This window comes from Salvelinus namaycush, chromosome 25 (genome assembly GCF_016432855.1).
Source record: "Salvelinus namaycush isolate Seneca chromosome 25, SaNama_1.0, whole genome shotgun sequence".
NCBI lineage: Eukaryota > Metazoa > Chordata > Actinopteri > Salmoniformes > Salmonidae > Salvelinus > Salvelinus namaycush.
The window spans coordinates 20,350,768-20,369,729 of NC_052331.1; the positions used below are offsets into that span (position 1 = coordinate 20,350,768).

At 41.2% G+C, this 18,962-nt stretch overlaps 1 protein-coding gene across 2 annotated transcripts; it reads left to right on the forward strand.

The window, feature by feature from the left end:
- Positions 1–1,879: 1,879 nt before the first annotated feature.
- LOC120020344 (PAX-interacting protein 1-like) lies at positions 1,880–17,533 on the forward strand. Of its 2 annotated transcripts, XM_038963935.1 has the most exons (20): positions 1,880–2,086; positions 2,986–3,120; positions 3,240–3,283; positions 3,406–3,469; positions 3,577–3,687; positions 4,275–4,907; positions 5,068–5,863; positions 6,069–6,163; positions 6,293–6,388; positions 6,728–6,865; positions 7,072–7,193; positions 7,393–7,577; positions 7,708–7,819; positions 10,911–11,013; positions 11,202–11,370; positions 11,787–11,887; positions 12,082–12,216; positions 12,326–12,401; positions 12,516–12,576; positions 13,337–17,533. In XM_038963935.1, exons 1-20 carry the CDS (start codon positions 2,006–2,008, stop codon positions 13,350–13,352), a joined length of 3,273 nt encoding a protein of 1,090 aa, XP_038819863.1. In that variant the 5' UTR covers positions 1,880–2,005; the 3' UTR covers positions 13,353–17,533. The 2 variants fall into 2 exon arrangements, 1 of the variants encoding a protein (XP_038819863.1); XR_005472434.1 differs by lacking the exons at positions 12,326–12,401; positions 12,516–12,576; positions 13,337–17,533 and having other exon boundaries at positions 11,202–11,270; positions 12,082–12,199.
- Positions 17,534–18,962: the final 1,429 nt, after the last annotated feature.

An 18,962-nucleotide genomic window follows, 5' to 3' on the forward strand; every position in this document is an offset into this window, starting at 1 on the left:
AGTGATCCCATTACAGATTTAATTGGATGCATTTCAGAGTTTGTCAAGGTCTTTTCACACTGATGTCCATAATTCACTATGGCTATTTAACTATAGGCTATTTCATACACACCCGCTGTGGCCAGTTTGACAGGACTTCAATTTGACACCTTCTAATTAATGAAGTAATTAGGCCAATTAGCTAAGAACTGTGGAGGAATGAATTCCAGAGTAGAAGACATCTCGGAAAATGTGAATTACATGTGTTTGAAATATAGGGGAAACCATGTTACGGTCTCAATAGTATAGAAAAGAACAGTCTTTATCAGTCCTGCAGTCAGTGGTGTAGCGGAGGGTAAACGCAAGTAAACACAGTTAATTCACCTTTTTTATAGAAAATAACAGTCTTTATCAGTCCTACAGTCAGTGGTGTAATGGAGGGTAAACACAGTTTACTCACCTTTTTTATAGAAAAGAACAGTCTTTATCAGTCCTACAGTCAGTGGTGTAGTGGAGGGTAAACACAGTTTACCCACCTTTTTTGTTGCCCAACAGTTTACCCACCTTTAGCAGACAAATGCATTGAGAGTATAGTAAGTGTAACTTTTTTCACCGTGACCGGCGATCAGAGTTTACCCACCTATTGTTTGACACTACATCATTGCCTATAGTAGATGTTAGCCTGATAGCAGTCACAATCTAACATACACATTATTACCCTTAAAGATGAATACAGTACGTTTATATACATTTTTTCATGGGGGGAAGGCCTTTAAAACATTCTGCATGTCCACACTTATGATCTGTCTTTGTTTGCATGACTTGCCTCATTATATCATAAATTGTGACTGCTACAGTCTGATAATATGTCTCTTTTCCTGCTCTGCCACAGCTAGGCTAAATAAAAGGCCATCGTCGCTACATCTGCATCAAGCGCTGTCTAGGAGCTGCCTGACATGAGGGCAGTTTTGTTTTGGGGGCCATCGACCTCCTGCCTTTTACTTTTTCCACATTTTGTTGTGTTACAAAGTGAGATTAAAAAGGATTTAATTGTCATTTTGTGTCAACGATTTTTGTAAAAAACATTTTTTTTTAATAAAACACTTCATCAGATAAGTATTTAACCCCCTGAGTCAATACATGTTAGAATCACCTTTGGCAGCGATGACAGCTGTGTGACTTTCTGGGTAAGCCTCTAATATTTGCACATTATTCTTATCAAAATTCTTCAAGCTTTGTCAAGTTGGTTGTTGATCATTGCTAGACAGCCATTTTCAAGTCTTGCCATCGATTTTCAAGCGATTCAATGTCATCTTGGTAAGCAACTCCAGTGTTGCCTTTTGCTTTGGGTTATTGTCCTGCTGAAAGGTGAATTTGTCTCCCAGTATCTGTTGGAAACCAGACTGAAGCATGTTTTCCTCTAGGATTTTGCATGTGCTTAGCTCTCTTTCGTAAATTTTTTAAATCATAAAACACTCCTTAGTCCATGCCGGTGACAAGCATACCCATAACATCATGCAGTCACCACCATGCTTGAAAATGTGAAGTGTGGTACTCAGTGATGTGTTGGATTTGCCCCAAACATAAAGCTTTGTATTCAGGACATAAAGGTTATTTCTTTGCCAATTTGTTTTGCTGTTTTACTTTTGTGCCTTATTACAAACAGGATGCATGTTTTGGAATATTTGTATGCTGTACAAGCTTACTTGTTTTCACTCTGTCAATTATTGTGGAGTAAGTACAACGTTGTTGATCCATCCTCAGTTTTCTCCTATCACAGCCATTCAACTCTGTAACTGTTTTAAAGTAACTTAATTGTTGTCCCCGTGCGCCCCTTTTGAAACAAGAATGTTATTCTGTCCCACTCCCCTCATCGTCACATCCTCTGGTCCATGGCGCGCGCACAGTGAGATTTGGCGCTAGTGTTGCCTTGAGATGAACATTTGCAGTGGAATAACTTTTTCATGTCCTTTAACTTGTTAGTAATCTTGTTTTACATATCCCGATTAGCATTTTATGGATAGTAATGTCGGATGAAGAACCGAAGGTCCCAGAAGAGCTCTTCAAATATGTTAAATTCTACTTGGTCGGGGACATTGACCAAAAGGTGAAGAGCTCAACGTTAGCTAGCTAACGTTAGCCAACCAATGTTTACCGATAGCCGTTTAGCTTAACGAAAAGCTAACGACCAGTCTACTGTTCCAATTTCACTTCAAATTGATCATTTGTAACCCGAATGGTTTGTGGATGTGCCGTTTGAATTAATACATTTATTGCGATTTACAAATAGATATGAAGTTGTCATTGATCCAGATGAGGTTACCGAACTACCATAGCCAGCTGGATACTAACGTTAGCTAGCGAGCTAGTTTTGATAGCACATACTGGCTACCTAGCTTGCTAACCATTACCCTGGCATTCTAGGGACTTTGTTATCCAATTCAATGCAGTTGGCTAGCAAGACAAGAACACAGAAATGTCCTAATGTTTGAATTGTATGTGTATGGATTACCATAGAACGAGATGGATTGATAATATATTGAGGTGAGAGCCCATCGTCCGCTTGCTGAATTGTGCGCCTGACATTGCGCATGTGCGAGGACATGCCCGCCATTGTAGAGCTGCAAGTTCTAAATTACTGCCAAATAATGGCTTAAATTTACTCTCTTATAACTCCTGTAATTTGATCAATCGTGTACATAGGGTATATTAAAAATCAAATACGTCTTGAAAAATGTAATTGTTCCTCGATTGCGCTTTTGTTTGTAATAGTGTTTTTTGTAATTTACTAATACAGCTGCAATCAACAGTATCTTCTATTGATAACTTTCATTTCAGGCCACCCCATGATTTATGAATAACATCTTGGAAACCTACTGGCTTCCATTATCACACTTTGGTTTGAGACAGGATTTTACACATGGACATATCATGTGCCTATAACTGGTGCAATCGACTCCAGGTGTTCTGTTTTGTTTCATTGGTGTGATTTCATGTGCACTATAGGTTGTCCAGCTCCTAAAAGCGGGGAAAGGAAAAGAAGTCTCATACAATGCCTTGGCTACACACATCATAGCAGAGGATGGGGATAACCCAGAGGTTGGGGAGTCACGAGAAGTCTTTGACCTTCCAGTTGTCAAGGTAAGGGTGTAAATTGTAGATCCCTTTATGTAGTCAATTACTAACAAACCTGTAGCCTTGATGGTGTGAAGGGATGAGGAACAGTTCAACCATTAAACTCTGTTTTCTTTGTTTTTCAGCCGTCTTGGGTGACTTTGTCCGTAAGATGTGGAGACCTGCTACCGTAACCTTTCTTTTTTTTAAATGAGCCATTGATTTATGTTTCTGATTGATATTCTGACACTTAAGCTGAACAAATAGCCTAACACTTGAGTTGAATGACTTCCTTGACAAAAGATAATACAGAGTTACAGGATTCTCCCCAGAGTCGGGACAAATATTCTTCGGTGTCACGGCATGTCTGCCAAAGGTATGTGCCTTTAACTATTATGCACATATCTAGGAAATGGTTTATGGATTCATAGGATGAGTATTTTATAGAATGTTAACATCTTTCTCATGCATTTCTTTGTTTAGCTACCAGAAGATCTCAACACTCTTTGGGCCTTGATCACTTTTTATGGCGGTGACTGTCAACTCAACCTAAACAAGAAATGCACTCACCTGATTGTTCCAGAGCCAAAAGGGGTAATTATTTTTCAATTCTATAAGAGCCATAAAAAGTTGCTTTGTCATTCTTGTGTGATGGAATAAGTGTTTTTCTCATGTAAAATAATTCCAATACTCTCCTGACTCAAAGGCAAATATAGGGGGGAAAACATGGAGCACATGGACAAATTGGTGAATTGAACAGTCTTTTGAGAAAGAATGTCTGCATGTTGCTAATTTTAAGATCTTTTGAGGCGCCTGCTGAGGCCTTCCTTGTATTGGATATTTTATTAGCCTTGCTTTGGCTCTGGTATGTCTGATGGTTATTGCAGGAAGGGGATGTCTTGTTTTACTGCTGTCTTTGTGCTCAGGCACCAGGAGGTAGAGCTTGCCTGTGGGTTGTCTAGTCCTTGCTTAACCACTGAGAAATACCTGGACACAACATATCTTTATTACTTCAGGTTGTATTGTAGTAAAACAAATAATCTTGACATCTGCAATATTGATAGCGGTACTATGTTGGTCAGATGACACCACAACACCAATTTTGCAGTAAGTTACATAGTAAATTATTGTACACCGGAACTGTATGTCTGTAGATCCATGGTGTAAATTGTGTGTTCTAGGAAAAGTATGAGCTCGCCCTGAAGCACAGCAGCATCAAAATCGTCACGCCGGAGTGGATCACACACTCGGCGTTAGACAAGAGCCGGAAGGACGAGGCTCTGTACCACCCCCGGTTGACCTACCAGGAGGTGGAAGAGGATGAGGAGAGTGAGTATGAGTCGCTCTCCGAGGGCAGCTACAGCCCTCCAGGCCGCAGGCGCCCAGGCCCCAGGTCCCGGAGATCCAGCTCCTCAAGAGACGACTCCCCTGCTAGTGGCCGAGGAGGGACCTCGCCCAAAGCTGAGCGACGAGACGAGCTCATGTTCGACGACTCGGACGACTCTTCCACGGAGAAGGAGGAACGGAACCTGAACTGGACCCCAGTAGAGATTACCGGGCCACCCCCGGGTCCCAAACGCAGACTGCAGCCAGGGAAGGACTCTGGCCTGATCAACCTCTGTGCCAGCGTGCCCCCTGTGCCGGGCAGTGCAGGGCCACCAGACACCCGGGCAGCCCTGGGACCCAGTGGTGCCCAGCCGGGGGCAGAGAGGCCAGAGGGCATGGCAGGCTGGAGCCCAGCGGCCAGGACGCTACGGAACATCACCAACAACTCTGACATCCAGCAGACCAGCAGACCCTCCAGCGTTGCACATGTAAGAATACTGTCCTTTAATGTGCTCAAAAGCTTTCTTTCTTGCTTGGTTTCTTTTTGCTTTAGTGGCGTAAAATACTTGGAAGTCCAAATTTCCTAGTCCATTTCTAAAAGCAGTGCTAAAATGTAAATTGTTTGGTTTCTTACCACGGATCCTACAGAGTCTCTCTGCCTCAACGAAGACATTGGAGCAGCAGCAAACGAACCTGGGCCAGCCTAACACCCAACCCAACCCGCTCCTGTTCAACCAAGTGAAGCCCCAAGGTCAGCAGCAGCTCACAGCCGAAGCACAGCAGCAGTTACTGCAGCAGCAGTCCCATCAGGTCCCCCAACAGCCACAACAACACCCACCTCAGCAGCTGCCACAGCAACAGCACCCCATGTTGCAGCATCTTCCACCACAGCAACTCATGCAGTTGCAGCAACAGCAACCACAGGTTCCTCAGCAAGGTTTCCCTCCTCAGTTGTCACAACAACCGGCCCATCAGTTCATCCAGCAGCAGCAGAAGCAGCCGCACCAACAGCAAATCCACCAACAACAGATCTTCCCCCAGCAACAACAACAGCAACCGCCACGTGCATTCTCGCAGCAACAACTGCGACCACAGCAGCTCTCCCGGCCGCCCATACAGCAGCAGCAGCAGCTCCAACAACAGCAGCAGCAGCAGCATGCTTTACAACAGCAGTTACAGCAGTTCCAGCAGCACAGGCTCCAGTTACAGCTCCAACAGCAGCAGAACCAGCAGCAGCAACTCCATCAACAACACCTCCAACAGCAGCAGCATTTCCTGCAGCAACAGATGCAGCAGCAGCACATGCAGCAGCTTCAACAGCAGCAGCATCTCCAGAGCCAGCAGCAGTCGCTGCAGCAGCATCCGAGCCAGCAGCAGCAAGGGTCACTACAGCCTCAGCTTCCTCAAGTGCACCAGTTGTTTGGCCACGAGCCAGGCCAAGAGAGTAAGTTCACTCTTACTAACATAGATTTCAGTCAGTTTCACTTTCTGTTTCAGTTCATTAGAAAAACATCTATTAGAAAAATACATAAAAATACATGAAACAATTGTGATCAGATGAAATACAGCCAATGATCATCATTATGTTTTTAATGGTTGTGATTATGATTTGTTTGACTAACCGATCATGTTTCTATTTGCTGCTGTAGTTCCAGAAGATAGCTTCTTGGTGGGCTGTGTGTTTGCTATCGCTGACTACCCAGAGCAGATGGCAGACAAGCAGCTCCTAGCCACGTGGAAGAGAGTAAGAGAAAGACTTTGTCTTTTCATGGCCTTATCTTTATCTTGTATCTGAGCAAACAGCATTATAACTGCATTTGTTCAACTACTATTTTGCCCCTTGCATTGCTGAGTTGTATTTTGTCAATCACAGATTATCCAGGCCTATGGTGGAATTGTGGACTCCTCTCTCAGCAACCGCTGCACTCACCTGCTCTGTGAAACTCAAGTCAGCATCATGTATGTCCAGGTAAGCATCACTAAATCGTTTTTTCATTTCAACTAAAGGGCTCCCGAGTGGTCTAAGGCACTGCATCTCAGTGCAAGAGGTGTCACTACAGTCCCTGGTTCGATTCCAGGCTCTTTCACATCCAGCCGTGATAGGGAGTCCCATAGGGCGGCGCACAATTGGCCCAGCGTCGTCCGGGGTAGGCCGTCATTGTAAATAAGAATTTGTTCTTAACTGACTTGCCTCATTAAATAAAGGTTACATAAAAAATTAAAGGCCTGTTTGAAGGCCAAAATCTGTTTGTGTGTTTGTCAGTTAGATTAGGTTTTAAATGTAATCTCTCTTGTTGCTGTACCTCAGGCCCTACGAGAGGGGAGGCGCTGTGTCACTGCCCACTGGCTGAACACCATCCTGAAGAAGAAGAAGATGGTTCCTCCTCACAGAACCCTACACCTCCCCTTCGCCTTCCCACCAGGAGCCAAGCCCTGCTCACAACACGTACGCATCACTTCCTTTTTATCGCACCCCATTAAAAACATCTAACATGGGTTGCTGTCGTATGTTTTTAATTTGAAACAATGATACATTTTGCTTTGGTGTATCATGAGGTAATGACTAGACTTGCAAGCCTATGACTCATAAATGGTGCTTATAGCTTAGCTTCTATACTAAGTCCATTGACATTGCTATCATTCTCTCCTCAGATCATCTCCGTAACTGGCTTCGTGGACTCAGAACGTGACGACCTGAAGCTGATGGCCTACCTGGCAGGAGCCAGATACACAGGCTACCTCTGTCGTAGTAACACTGTGCTCATCTGTAAAGAGTAAGAGATGACCTTGATATGTTCTCACCTATTATGAATGGCATGTACATGTTGTTGGCACAATCAAGTCATTGGCGTATTCATGTTTGTGTGGATGGGTGTCAGGTTTAATTTTGTGTGTTAATGCTTGTATCATGTCTGTTTTACTCTACTGTAGTAAACCTATCTATTAACTGTTTCTCCCTCCCTGTCCCCTCAGGCCCAGTGGTCTGAAGTATGAGAAGGCCAAGGAGTGGAGGATCCCCTGCGTCAACGCCCAGTGGCTCTGTGACATTCTCCTGGGGAACTTTGAAGTCCTCCGGCAGGTCCAGCACAGCAGATACTCCAACTTCAACCTGCAGGAACCACTCATCCCCAACCAGCATCTGGTTCAGAACCTACTGGGTACAGGGTTCAGAAGTCTTACAGTGGGGGCAAGGGGACTTTATATGGAAGTTTTTGTTAAGATGGACAACCATCTGTTAAACATAGGTGTGAATATAATTACTTTTTCTCCTTTTGGACTTCATTTTAGGTGCTTGGCGGGCTCCTGTGAAGGTTTCGCCTGATGTGTTGGCGGCATTGCAGTTGCAACAAAAGCAGAAACAGTCTGAGTCAAACTCCCAGCATCCAAATAAGAAACCAAGGTGAGACTCCATCACCCTAGTTTTCACAGTGGTGTGTAGCATGGTATGAAGATGAGTTAGACCATCTGCAAAATTTGTTTCTAAAAATACATCTTTGTATATTGGGATATGTTGTGACTTTCATTGATCTTATGACTGTTATTTATCTAATCAACTAACTGTTTTAATTGTTATCCCATTTAAATTAATCATGTAACAATTAACTCATTAGGAATTTGGGGCACCACGAGAGTGGTTGTTTAACTTCTTATGGCTGCATCCCGCTACCGGGATCGATATGACAACAGCCAGTGAAAGTGCAGGGCGCCAAATTCAAACAACAGAAATCTCATAATTAAAATTCCTCAAACATACTTATCTTATACCATTTTAAAGGTAATCTTGTTGTTAATCCCACAAGTGTCCAATTTCAAATAGGCTTTTCAGCGAAAGCACCACCAACTCACAGAAAAAATTTGGCCATTTTTCCAGCCAAAGAGAGGAGTCACAAAAAGCACAAATAGAGATAAAATTAATCACTAACCTTTGATGATCTTCATCAGATGACACTCATAGGACTTCATGTTACACAATACATATATGTGTTGTTCGATTAAGTTCATATTTATATCCAAAAACCTCTGTTTACATTGGCGCCATGTTCAGAAATGCCTCCAAAATATCCAGAGAAATTGCAGAGAGCCACATCAAATAACAGAAATACTCATCATAAACTTTGATGAAAGATACATGTTTTACATATAATTAAAGATACACTTGTTCTTAATGCAACCACTGTGTCAGATTTCAAAAAGCTTTACGGCAAAACACAATATTCAATCATCTGAAAACAGAGTTCAGCCACAAAAGCAAGCCATACAGTTACCCGCCAATTTGTGCAGTCAACAAAACTCATAAAAAGCGCTATAAATCTTCACTTACCTTTGATGATCTTCGTCGGAATACACTCCCAGGACTCCCACTTCCACAAGAAATTTTCATTTTTTTCGGTAATGTCCATCATTTATGTCCAAATAGCTATTTTTGTAGCGTGTTTGGTAAACAAATCCAACGTCAGGGAAGCGCGTTCACTAAAACCTGACAATGTCAAAGTTCCGTAACAGTCCGTAGAAACATGTCAAACGATGTATTGAATCAATCTTTAGAATGTTTAACATAAATCTTGAATAACGTTCCAACCGGAGAATTATAGTGACTTCAGATGAGCGATGGAACAGAGCTCCCTCTCATGTGAACGTGCATGGTCAAAGAATGGTCAGGTCATGGCAGACCTGACTAATTCCCCTCTCATTTGGCCCCCCTTCACAGTAGAGGCATCAGACAAGGTTCTACAGACGGTTGACATCTAGTGGAAGCCGTAGGAAGTGCAAACTCATCCATATCTCGCTGTGATTTCAATGGGATCTTGGTTGAAAATCGACCAGCCTCAGAATTTCTACTTCCTGTTTGGATTCTTTCTCAGGTTTTTGCCTGCCATTTGAGTTCTGTTTTACTCACAGACATAATTCAAACAGTTTTAGAAACTTCAGAGTGTTTTCTATCCAATACTAATAATAATATGCATATATTAGCAACTATGACTGAGGAGCAGGCCGTTTACTCTGTGCACCTTTCATCCAAGCTACTCAATTCCTGCCCCTGCAGCCATAAGAAGTTAAAGGGTCACCATCTCCCAAATGAACTCTAAAGATCTTTACCTATCACATCCATAAAACAGTCAACGTATTAATCATAACCTTGTATCACATCATCATTCTGAACAGTCGTAACATCCTGCATCTGCAAAAACCCCAGCCTTACTTATAATTCAGTACTACACAAATTGGTTTAATTATTTATTTACAAGCTAACTAAATGATTACACAAGATAACATACACACTTAATACATTAGGAAAAGGTCCCTAGCGGACTGACACAACATATGGCGGCTTGTTACACAACGACATGGAGAGGGGGAGAGCGCGAGAAAAAAATAAACACTTATCGTTGATACATTTTAGAAACTTTTCTCACAGTAGTCATATATTTTGTACACGAACCGCCGCCCGTTTGGAGTAAGAAATCATGAATGTATTTACATGTGAATGCCTTCGTTCGCTGTGGATCTCTGTCGGAACCAGCCCTCCTTAGGAAGGGTGATGGGCCTTTCAGCGGCACGCTTGTAAGGTTCTGATTCTCCAAAAGGGGTCTCCTCCTTCTACTGTTGTTCACTCTGGAAGATAGGCTAGCCAGCCGTGTCGACGGGTTCCCATTGGGTGATGAGAGTAGCGTACTACAGTGATTTGAGAAGAGTAGTAGAGTGGTCCCACTTAAATTCACTTTTCTAGATACCTTTCTTAGGACAGCTAATTAGCTGTACCAGTAATTCTCTGAGAGGAGTTTTCTTCTCCAAATCGTGTTGATATTCAGAGTTCGACCACTTTGGACGTGTGCTGCAGCTACACGCCTCTGGTCTAAATGTTAATTTATTTACCAATCCTTTTATGTACTCTAGTCGAAGGGGAAGGTTCTGTCTGGCTGACGCTCTCTGACCTCACTCGGGGCGTGGCTACTTACTATGCAAAGTTTTATAGGAGAAAAATTATCTCATGGCTCCTAAAATTGCATTCAGGTCTTATTTCATATACAACGTAGAGGATGGAGACTTCGTACATGTACTGTATATACTTTTCAAGTTACAGTATTTCCTTTATAACACTTTAATGACATCACAAAATATCAACCCATATGGCATTAGTTTTCTATAGATCACCACTGACCATTCCCCACATTCTTATGTTAGAAATATTGTTCCAGTATTCACTTTTTGAACGTGTTAGAGTTTCGTCGGGGAAAGTCTGTTAACAAAGACAATCCTTTGGTTAATACTGGCGAGGGAGACCCTAGATCTCCTCTCCTTTAATGTAAGACAGGGTGTGAGCTGTCAACCCGGCAGCAGCTCCCTCCTCCCCCCTCTGTGGGTGGGAGATGGTCTGGTTACTGTCGACCATTGCCAAGCTGATCTGACCTATTCGGATCCTCACAGGACAGTCATGACAGATACAACTCAAAGTTTATCTCCCAATGATCCAAATATTCTCTCAATTGTAGACTTGAGGAGATCGAAGCCCCAACCAAGAAGCTTCCACCAGAATCCACACCGTACATTTTCTTCACTGGCTTTGAGCCAACACAGGTCCAACAATTCATGAAGGTAATTGTTATGTCTATGTTTATGCACAGCTGAGCAAGAGTCTGCAGGAAACAGAAGCCTTTGTTGTGAATTACTGTTGGCAAGAATATCCATCACCGATATTTAGGTAAAAGTTTTTACAGGCTCACATCCGATTCGCAGCACTCTGCCTCTAACAATGCATCCGATGTCCCCTTCTGTCTGTTCAGAGGCTGCACAACCTTGGAGGGGAGATCGCAAAGAGTGCTCAAAAGTGCACCCATCTGGTGGCCAACAAGGTGACGAGGACTGTGAAGTTCCTCACGGCGATGTCCATTGTCGAGCACATCGTCACCCCTGAGTGGTTAGAAGAGAGCTGGAAGAGCCAGAAGTTTGTTGGTACTTTAAAGCGAGAATCCTTAATCGAAACAATAACAAAGCAGTCACCCCGTCTCTGCTTTAGTAAAAAAGCTGAGGGATATGCCTGAAGAAATGTAACCACTCTCAAATTCACAGACTGAGCTATGCAAGGACAAATAATATAGTTTTAACCATGTTTTAAGACTATGATAGTTGCCCTAAGCTCATAAGGCATTTATAAGTTATGTTGTTCAAGAATCAATGGGTACATATCATAAAGTCCAAAAATGTATGTAGCAACTAAGGATTCTAGCTTTAAGTTGGTATTCAGTTATTAGATAATGGATCTGTGGGAGGGAGTTTCATGTTGCGAGATACTGTTGTGATGTCATCCTTTTTGTGTGTATCTTTTTAGTGAGTCTGGCTTTAGAGTATGTGTGTGTTTGTTCATTCAGATGAGCAGAACTACATGCTAAAAGATGCAGAGGCAGAGGTGCTGTTCGGCTTCAGTCTGGAAGAGTCACTGAAGAGGGCCCAAACTGCACCACTCTTCAAGGTTAGTGATCCCATGCACTTGTGGAATCTATCCCCAATATCCATCTGCCTGGTTAGTGGACACCATGTGTGGATATTTGGAAATATTTAATTGTTCTGTTGAGTCAGATTGATAAGAGTCCATTTGTCTGATTGGATGCATTAGATTCCCAACTGGCTCTTAAACATGTCTTCTGTTTTCTTCTCCCTCCCTAGGGCAAGTATTTCTATATTACCCCTGGAATCTGTCCCAGCCTTACCACTATGAAAGCCATCATAGAGAGCGCAGGAGGAAAGGTGCTCCCCAAGCAGCCCTCCTTCCGCAAAATAATGGAGCACAAGCAGAATAGGGTACTGGTCATCTCCATGTAGTCACAGAACTGTTGTAACTGTGTACTTGAAGATTGACGGAGGTGATCTTCTATTACTGAACTCATGGAATGTTTCCTGTTATTTTCAGAACCTTCCTGAGATCATTCTGATATCCTGTGAGAATGATCTTCATCTATGTAGAGAGTACTTCTTGAAGAACATTGGTAAGAGGAACCTGTCAATGTGGACATGTGCTTTGAATATGGCTGATAGTTATGGCATCCTGTTTTGACTCGAGGCTAAACCTACCTCTTGTCTCCCCTGTTTCTTCCATACAGACGTTCACAATGCTGAGTTTATATTGACTGGAGTATTGACACAGAGCTTGGATTATGAATCATATCCTTTTAAATGCAAGAGAAGGAACGGTCTCCCACTGTGATAAGTACCTATCGGCAGTCTATCAGCAGTGAGATTTTGTGTTTTTCATGCTTTACAGGGGATTGCCTTTCGGATTCCACCGAGCACAGCCAAAAACACGATTGTCAATTGATTGCAATGATTCTTATTGTGATTAATTGAAACCATAACAAAGTGGTCACCCCGCCTCTGCTGCGTGATGGACCTGGTAAAATGTAACCACCTTCAATTTCAGGACTGACCCTCCATGAGGTCAAAATGAAAATTTTAACCATGTTTTGAGGCTATACAGCAGGCGTATGCCACTAGATTCAGCTGTGGGACGATTTTTGTCCGGGGGGACAGAAAATAATTATAATTTGTAGACTGCAAATTGACAACAACTAAACCCAAAATTAGTGTTATTTTCAAATACAATAATTTCATACTTTGATTACATTGGCACGATCACATACGCCTTTTTTTATTTGTGGGAATACTTGGGAACAGACTTCTTAAATTTAACAAATTTTTTACTGAATTCCCTGTTTAGTATTTTATTTACCATTGGAGTAAAACAAGTTTATATTTTGGTTTCTGATGAGGTACGACAGTTGAACTAACCTCATGAGGCATTTCTAAGTTCTATTCTTCAAAAATCAATCGGTATATATCTTTAATTTACAAGTCAAAAAATGGATGTAGCCAATAAGGATTCTAGATTTAAAGCCCTGCTCACCACTTTCCTTAACAATCTCACAAATAAATTCACATGATGGCAAAGACCAAGGAGGAGAAGACTAGAAGAAGTCAGGTGAAGATGAGGGTTTTAGTGAAGTGCATTTTTCCATTGACTGAGGTCCTGTACTGGAGGAAACAATGAAGATGACTGAAACAAGTTTCCATGTACAGTCACACTGCTGTACAGTCACACTGCTCTTGATATTTTGCAAGATTTTGTACCCTGTGAATAGATAATCGTTGTTTTGTAGGTTTTTGTAACAATCGCTGATAATGCATACATAAATTGATGTTATTTTTGTGGACTGAATGTTTAAATTATGGATTGGTTTAAAAAAAAAAAAATATTCTATAAAGGTTCTAGCAATTATTCAACACTTTTGGAATAAAATCAGAACTTTGTTGTCAAAATGAATCTTAGATTTCTTTGCTTTCTCACAAATATACCTCTTTAGATATTCATGGAACAGTGCTGAAACTCTTATGCCAGTGGCAAATTTACAATCGCAAAACAAGAAGCAGAGTTGGTTGGTTTCATGTATTGAACCAAACAGCACTGACTACCAAAAGCACTGCACTGACCAGCTTTCCCTGTTTTCACTGACGTTTTCAGTCAGCCTGAATGACTACAGTGCTGCATCGCTCACCTTGGTCATCATGAAAACCTTTGAGCATCTGGTCCTGTCCCATCTCAAAACCACCATCGACACCCTCCTTGACCCCATGCAGTTCGTCTACAGAGCCAATAGATCTGTCTGTAGACGACGCCGTCCCAAGGACATGCAAGAGGATATTGTTTGTGGGCTTTAGCTCAGCCTTCAACACAGTCATTCTGGACCTGCTACAGCACAAACTCCCCCAGCTGAACGTATCGGACTCTTATCTGCCCGTGGATCACTGACTTCCTGACCAACAGGTCGCTGCACATTAAGATGGGAAAACATATTTCAGAATCCCTATCAGCACAGGGTTGCATGCTCTCCACCCTCTACTCCAATGACTGCACCTCCAATGACCCATCTGTCAAAACACTCAAGTTTGCTGATGTAAACCTGGTCATCCAAGTAGAAAGGTTGGTGGCCTGGTGCAGTCGCAACAACCTAGAACTCGACATAGGCAAAACCGTGGTGATGGTGGTACACTTCAGGAAATGCCCCCCCACCAACTCTCCCCTTTCGAGATTGATTGCTCAGCTGTCAGCACAGCCAAGTCATGTTTAAATTCCTGGGGACCATCATCTCTCAACCTCAACTGGGAGAACAACATCACAGTGGTGACCAAGAAGGCTCGACCGAGGATGTACTGTCTGCGCCAGCTGAGGAAACTCAAACTCTCTTGGGCAATTTTGGTTCGGTTCTATACGTCCATCATTGTCAATCCTCATCTCTTCTATCACCATCTGGTTTGGGTCTGCCTGCTGCAAGTGCAAACTGCAGCGCATCGTTCGGTCTGCGGAGAAGGTCATAGGCTGTCACCTGCCCACCATCAAGGACCTGCAGAGCTCCAGGACAAGGAAGCATGCAGGTACAATCATTTCCTACCCTGCCCATACCAGACCCCCCATCTTTCAAAGACTCCACTCTGGCAGACGGGTTAGGTCAATCATTACCAATACCGCCCTGCTCCTGAACAGTTTCTTCCCTGCTGTGGCCCTCATCAACCGGCCATCGGGCTCATGGGGATTAAGTGACTGCATTGGGATGATTACTGCACCTTGTCATCAATGACCTCAAATACTAATCTGCACTATACTGCATTTTCATTATGTACACCTCTGGTCTTCCACACAACACTGTATATGCACTGTGTAAAATCCCCCTGTTTATATAGATAGATATTCCCACTGCGATCAGCCTAAACTCCAGTGTTATGTTTACTGTACCGATACTGTATATGCTGTATGATGTTTATGTGGACTTGTGTCTATTCTGTTTGTATATTGTCTATTGCTGGCAGCACCTTCACAATGAAGCAAATTCTGGGTATGCGTAAATGTACAGTACTTGGTGAATACAGGTGATTCTGAAAATGAACATGGTCTTTATTCTTGATCTTACTTTTAAGACATTATTCCTCAAAGACTTGATTTAATTAATTGTTAATGAAGTATTAAAGTAGTTAATGGTGATAGAAAATTGCTTGCTGTCAGACAAGTGCCTGGAGTTATCTCTTGGCCCCTCTGGTGAGTGAATAGCCTGAGGTGATGCCCTCAAAAACACTCAATTGAATTAGTGCCTCAGCCAAGGTCGTGTGCCAGAAACGCTTTTGGGGAGCTGAGCATGTATACTACATTTTTTTCCAAAGAAGTTGAAGTTTGGAAATCTGGAACCAAGTAATTGTTGGTGCATTGTTGATTTTAATTTTTGGTTTATAAATATGGTTTGTGTCATATTAGATATCCTGTACTGTACACGACGCTATTATCTTCTACTGACATATAGTTTTCTTTTGAATAACCTTCATTTTTCATACAGGTATAATAATAACCTTGATATGCCTGTTGTCTGGACCCATGTGTAACTATGGACAGGAGACCCTCTTTCTTGAGACCCTTGGGTTTGAAGAAATCTAGCACTGTACAGGGATTCATAGTAATCTAAAAATAAACCTAGCTCTAATCAAACAAAGGATGTACCAAATCAGTAATAATGGAATTAAGCTACAAGAGGAAAGTCCATTGAATAAAAAAAGAACAAAGACAGAGGGTACCTACAGTTTGATGAATAGGTAGTAGTTATTATTGAACCAAATACATGTCTATATATGCCAGAGCTTACCATCAGTGCCCTCCTCAAATTAATTGCATAAAGCCTCTGACTTAGAGTATATTGCACCCACTTTCATTATTGATTTAAGTGAAGTCATCAGGTGTCGTGGCACATTTGTGTATGAGGGTACTGTACTATGGTCATTTTGCTAACTAACCACAACAAATGTTATTGGGTTGTTGCTGTATGTGTTCTGGAATGAAAAAAATGGTTTGGTTAGTATGACCTTACTGTAGTGTATGTGTGTGTTCAGGTTTCTTAGATGGGGTGACCCGTTGAAAATCATGAAAAACCGGCGTACTATGAAACCTTGCACTAGAATGATAAGGCTGTCATTCTGTCAATTATAATTTAACAATCTAGCTTTTGGTACTAGAATGAATAGTTGATAGTGTTTTAAAATATGATAACCATTCATGTAAACAGATTTGATATTTTATGAAATTTAGATTGATAGTACTGTCCCACTTCCCCTGAATGGTGTTAGAATAGTGGGACAGGGACCTTTCAAGCTATAAAAATTCACAAAATAAACTTTTAATCAATTTAAATGTAATTTCCTTCATTAGATATTCTAAAGTACTGTACATTAAATTATGTTGTTTTAGTTGTTCATAACATTTCAAAATCGAGTCTAAGTAGCACATAAACCGTATAGGATGACAGTGGAAGGAAATAACAAGGGTAGGAAAGGAAGGACACTGACGTAAGAAACGTAGGATAGAAAAGATGCTCAATTTGTGAAAGGGGACAGCATTTTGGGAATAATAGAGGTGTTTCAGGTCAAGTAAAAGCTGTGCAGACTCCTTTAGTTATATTTTCACCAGGAGCTTGGAATGTCCCCAAATAAATTTCCCAATAGCATGAAGAGGGTCTAGTTATAAGGTCATTGACACAAAATTGTAAAAACACTATGTGTTATCTATAAACCTCTAAAAAATCTCATTGATACTTTAATGTGCCAGGTGAAGTGGGACACTAATGTATTTCTAATGAGAAAATAGTGCCCCACTTCATCTACTTAAGTGTCCCACTACAACTTAGTGTCACTTACTGTCACCCCCTCCAAATGATTATTTGTTTGCTCTCTGCAGTATTGGTGTTTAATCATTAGTCCAAACAGTTGTGTTTTGCAACTAAAACGAGAGTTTATATTGGAAAAATTTTCACGTTTGCTTCCATTTTAAGAAACGTCTTGCAAAAGTATCTGCATAATGAATACGCCCTTTAGCTACTAAACTTGGCTATGATGACCCATCTAAGGGCTCTATTTAATCTGCATCGCTTAAACCTTTCAGATTGTGCTATAGAAATCTATTTGTCATTTCCGATTGAGCTGAGATATGCACCGTTTACTGTGAATTCAGTCTCTGATAACGCGGGAGTATTGCCTTTAAATTTCAATCACGCTGTAATGCTGAACTTCCGCGATATGGATTGAATAAAGCTTTTCATACCAAAAAAGGCTGCACTTGATGCACTTTTATTGATTTAGGGAAACAGTGTTAAAAATGAAGACAATATATTTGAACACATTCTACCCTAATCTATTTCTAGCCACAACAATTGACTGTGACCGACCATCGGAAACATTTCTTTACACAGCACTGGCCACCAACACTTGTCCTGGGGAGCTACAAGGTCACGTGTAGACTTCTGTTCCTGCCAAAGAGCAATACTTTAACACTTTCCTTCATTCAACTAATGGTCAAGCCCTTGATGATTGGAATTAAAGCCTGTACACTCCAGGACCAGAGTTGGTGACCACGGCTCTATGGTGTGATTTAATAGGCTAATTGACATTCTTGGCAGTACTGGATATGTTGGTATTTGTAAATACAGATCCTTACTGGGTTAACATCTTGACTTCACCTCTATCATGCCTTGTACCATTGCTGAAGATCTAACAACATGGCAAACTCATTCACAATTCTAGTATTACAAGCCACTTTACTTACAGAAAACTACTTGACTAATTTGGCAAGCATACTAATTCACACCCTCATTACAGTAATTCCAATTAGAAATGCAAATTAGGGAGCCACATCTTTGATTAACTGACAGAAAGTTCCTTGTTGGTTTGTGGATGTCCTCCTAGACTTGTGCTGTTGATGTAGCTCTACCATAATGCATTGGGAGATATCATAATTAACCCTATGATGCTAAAATGAGTTATTTTTAATTACCAGCAATCCCTCCCTCTGAGTTGCATCTCACAATCTGGACTCTCTTCAACTTTCCTGTGTTAAATATGATGCAGAATTATGATATGCTAATTACCGTAGATGGGCATTGGGATTCATTATGTCTGGAATTTACATATGAGCTAATTATCATTTAATGAAACTAATTACTAATAATTTACTAATTAAAAGGATGAGATATCTCATTATGTTTCTTTCCCTCTGTGATAAATGTGTTAATGACATTCTCTCACAGATATTTGTAAAGTCTAAATGTGTTTTTATGTCATGTTTATTTCTTTGTCAGAGCAATATCCATGACCTAATCAGAGACCATATTTAAGATCTATTGTTTCAGCTCTTTTAGAATTTCACATATTTATTTTGGACTTGAAGCAAATTATTGCTTCAAAATCTGTTTGAAATCTGTATTACATTTACGTATAGTTATTTTATGTAAATGATTCTGAACATTTGAAAAATACTGTTAAGCAAACTAGAGTTTTGCTGTCTGGCTGCCCTCTTTCCTGTGTAAAATTGCATGTGTACATTGCCCTCTGTTGGGCAATAATAGGAAGTGCAAACTTATTTTGCATCAATACCTACGCCAGTAAACATATTTTCATACAATTATACAAATGAATATAACATGAACAAATAGAAGCATACAGCAAATCACTAACAGAAAGCCCTT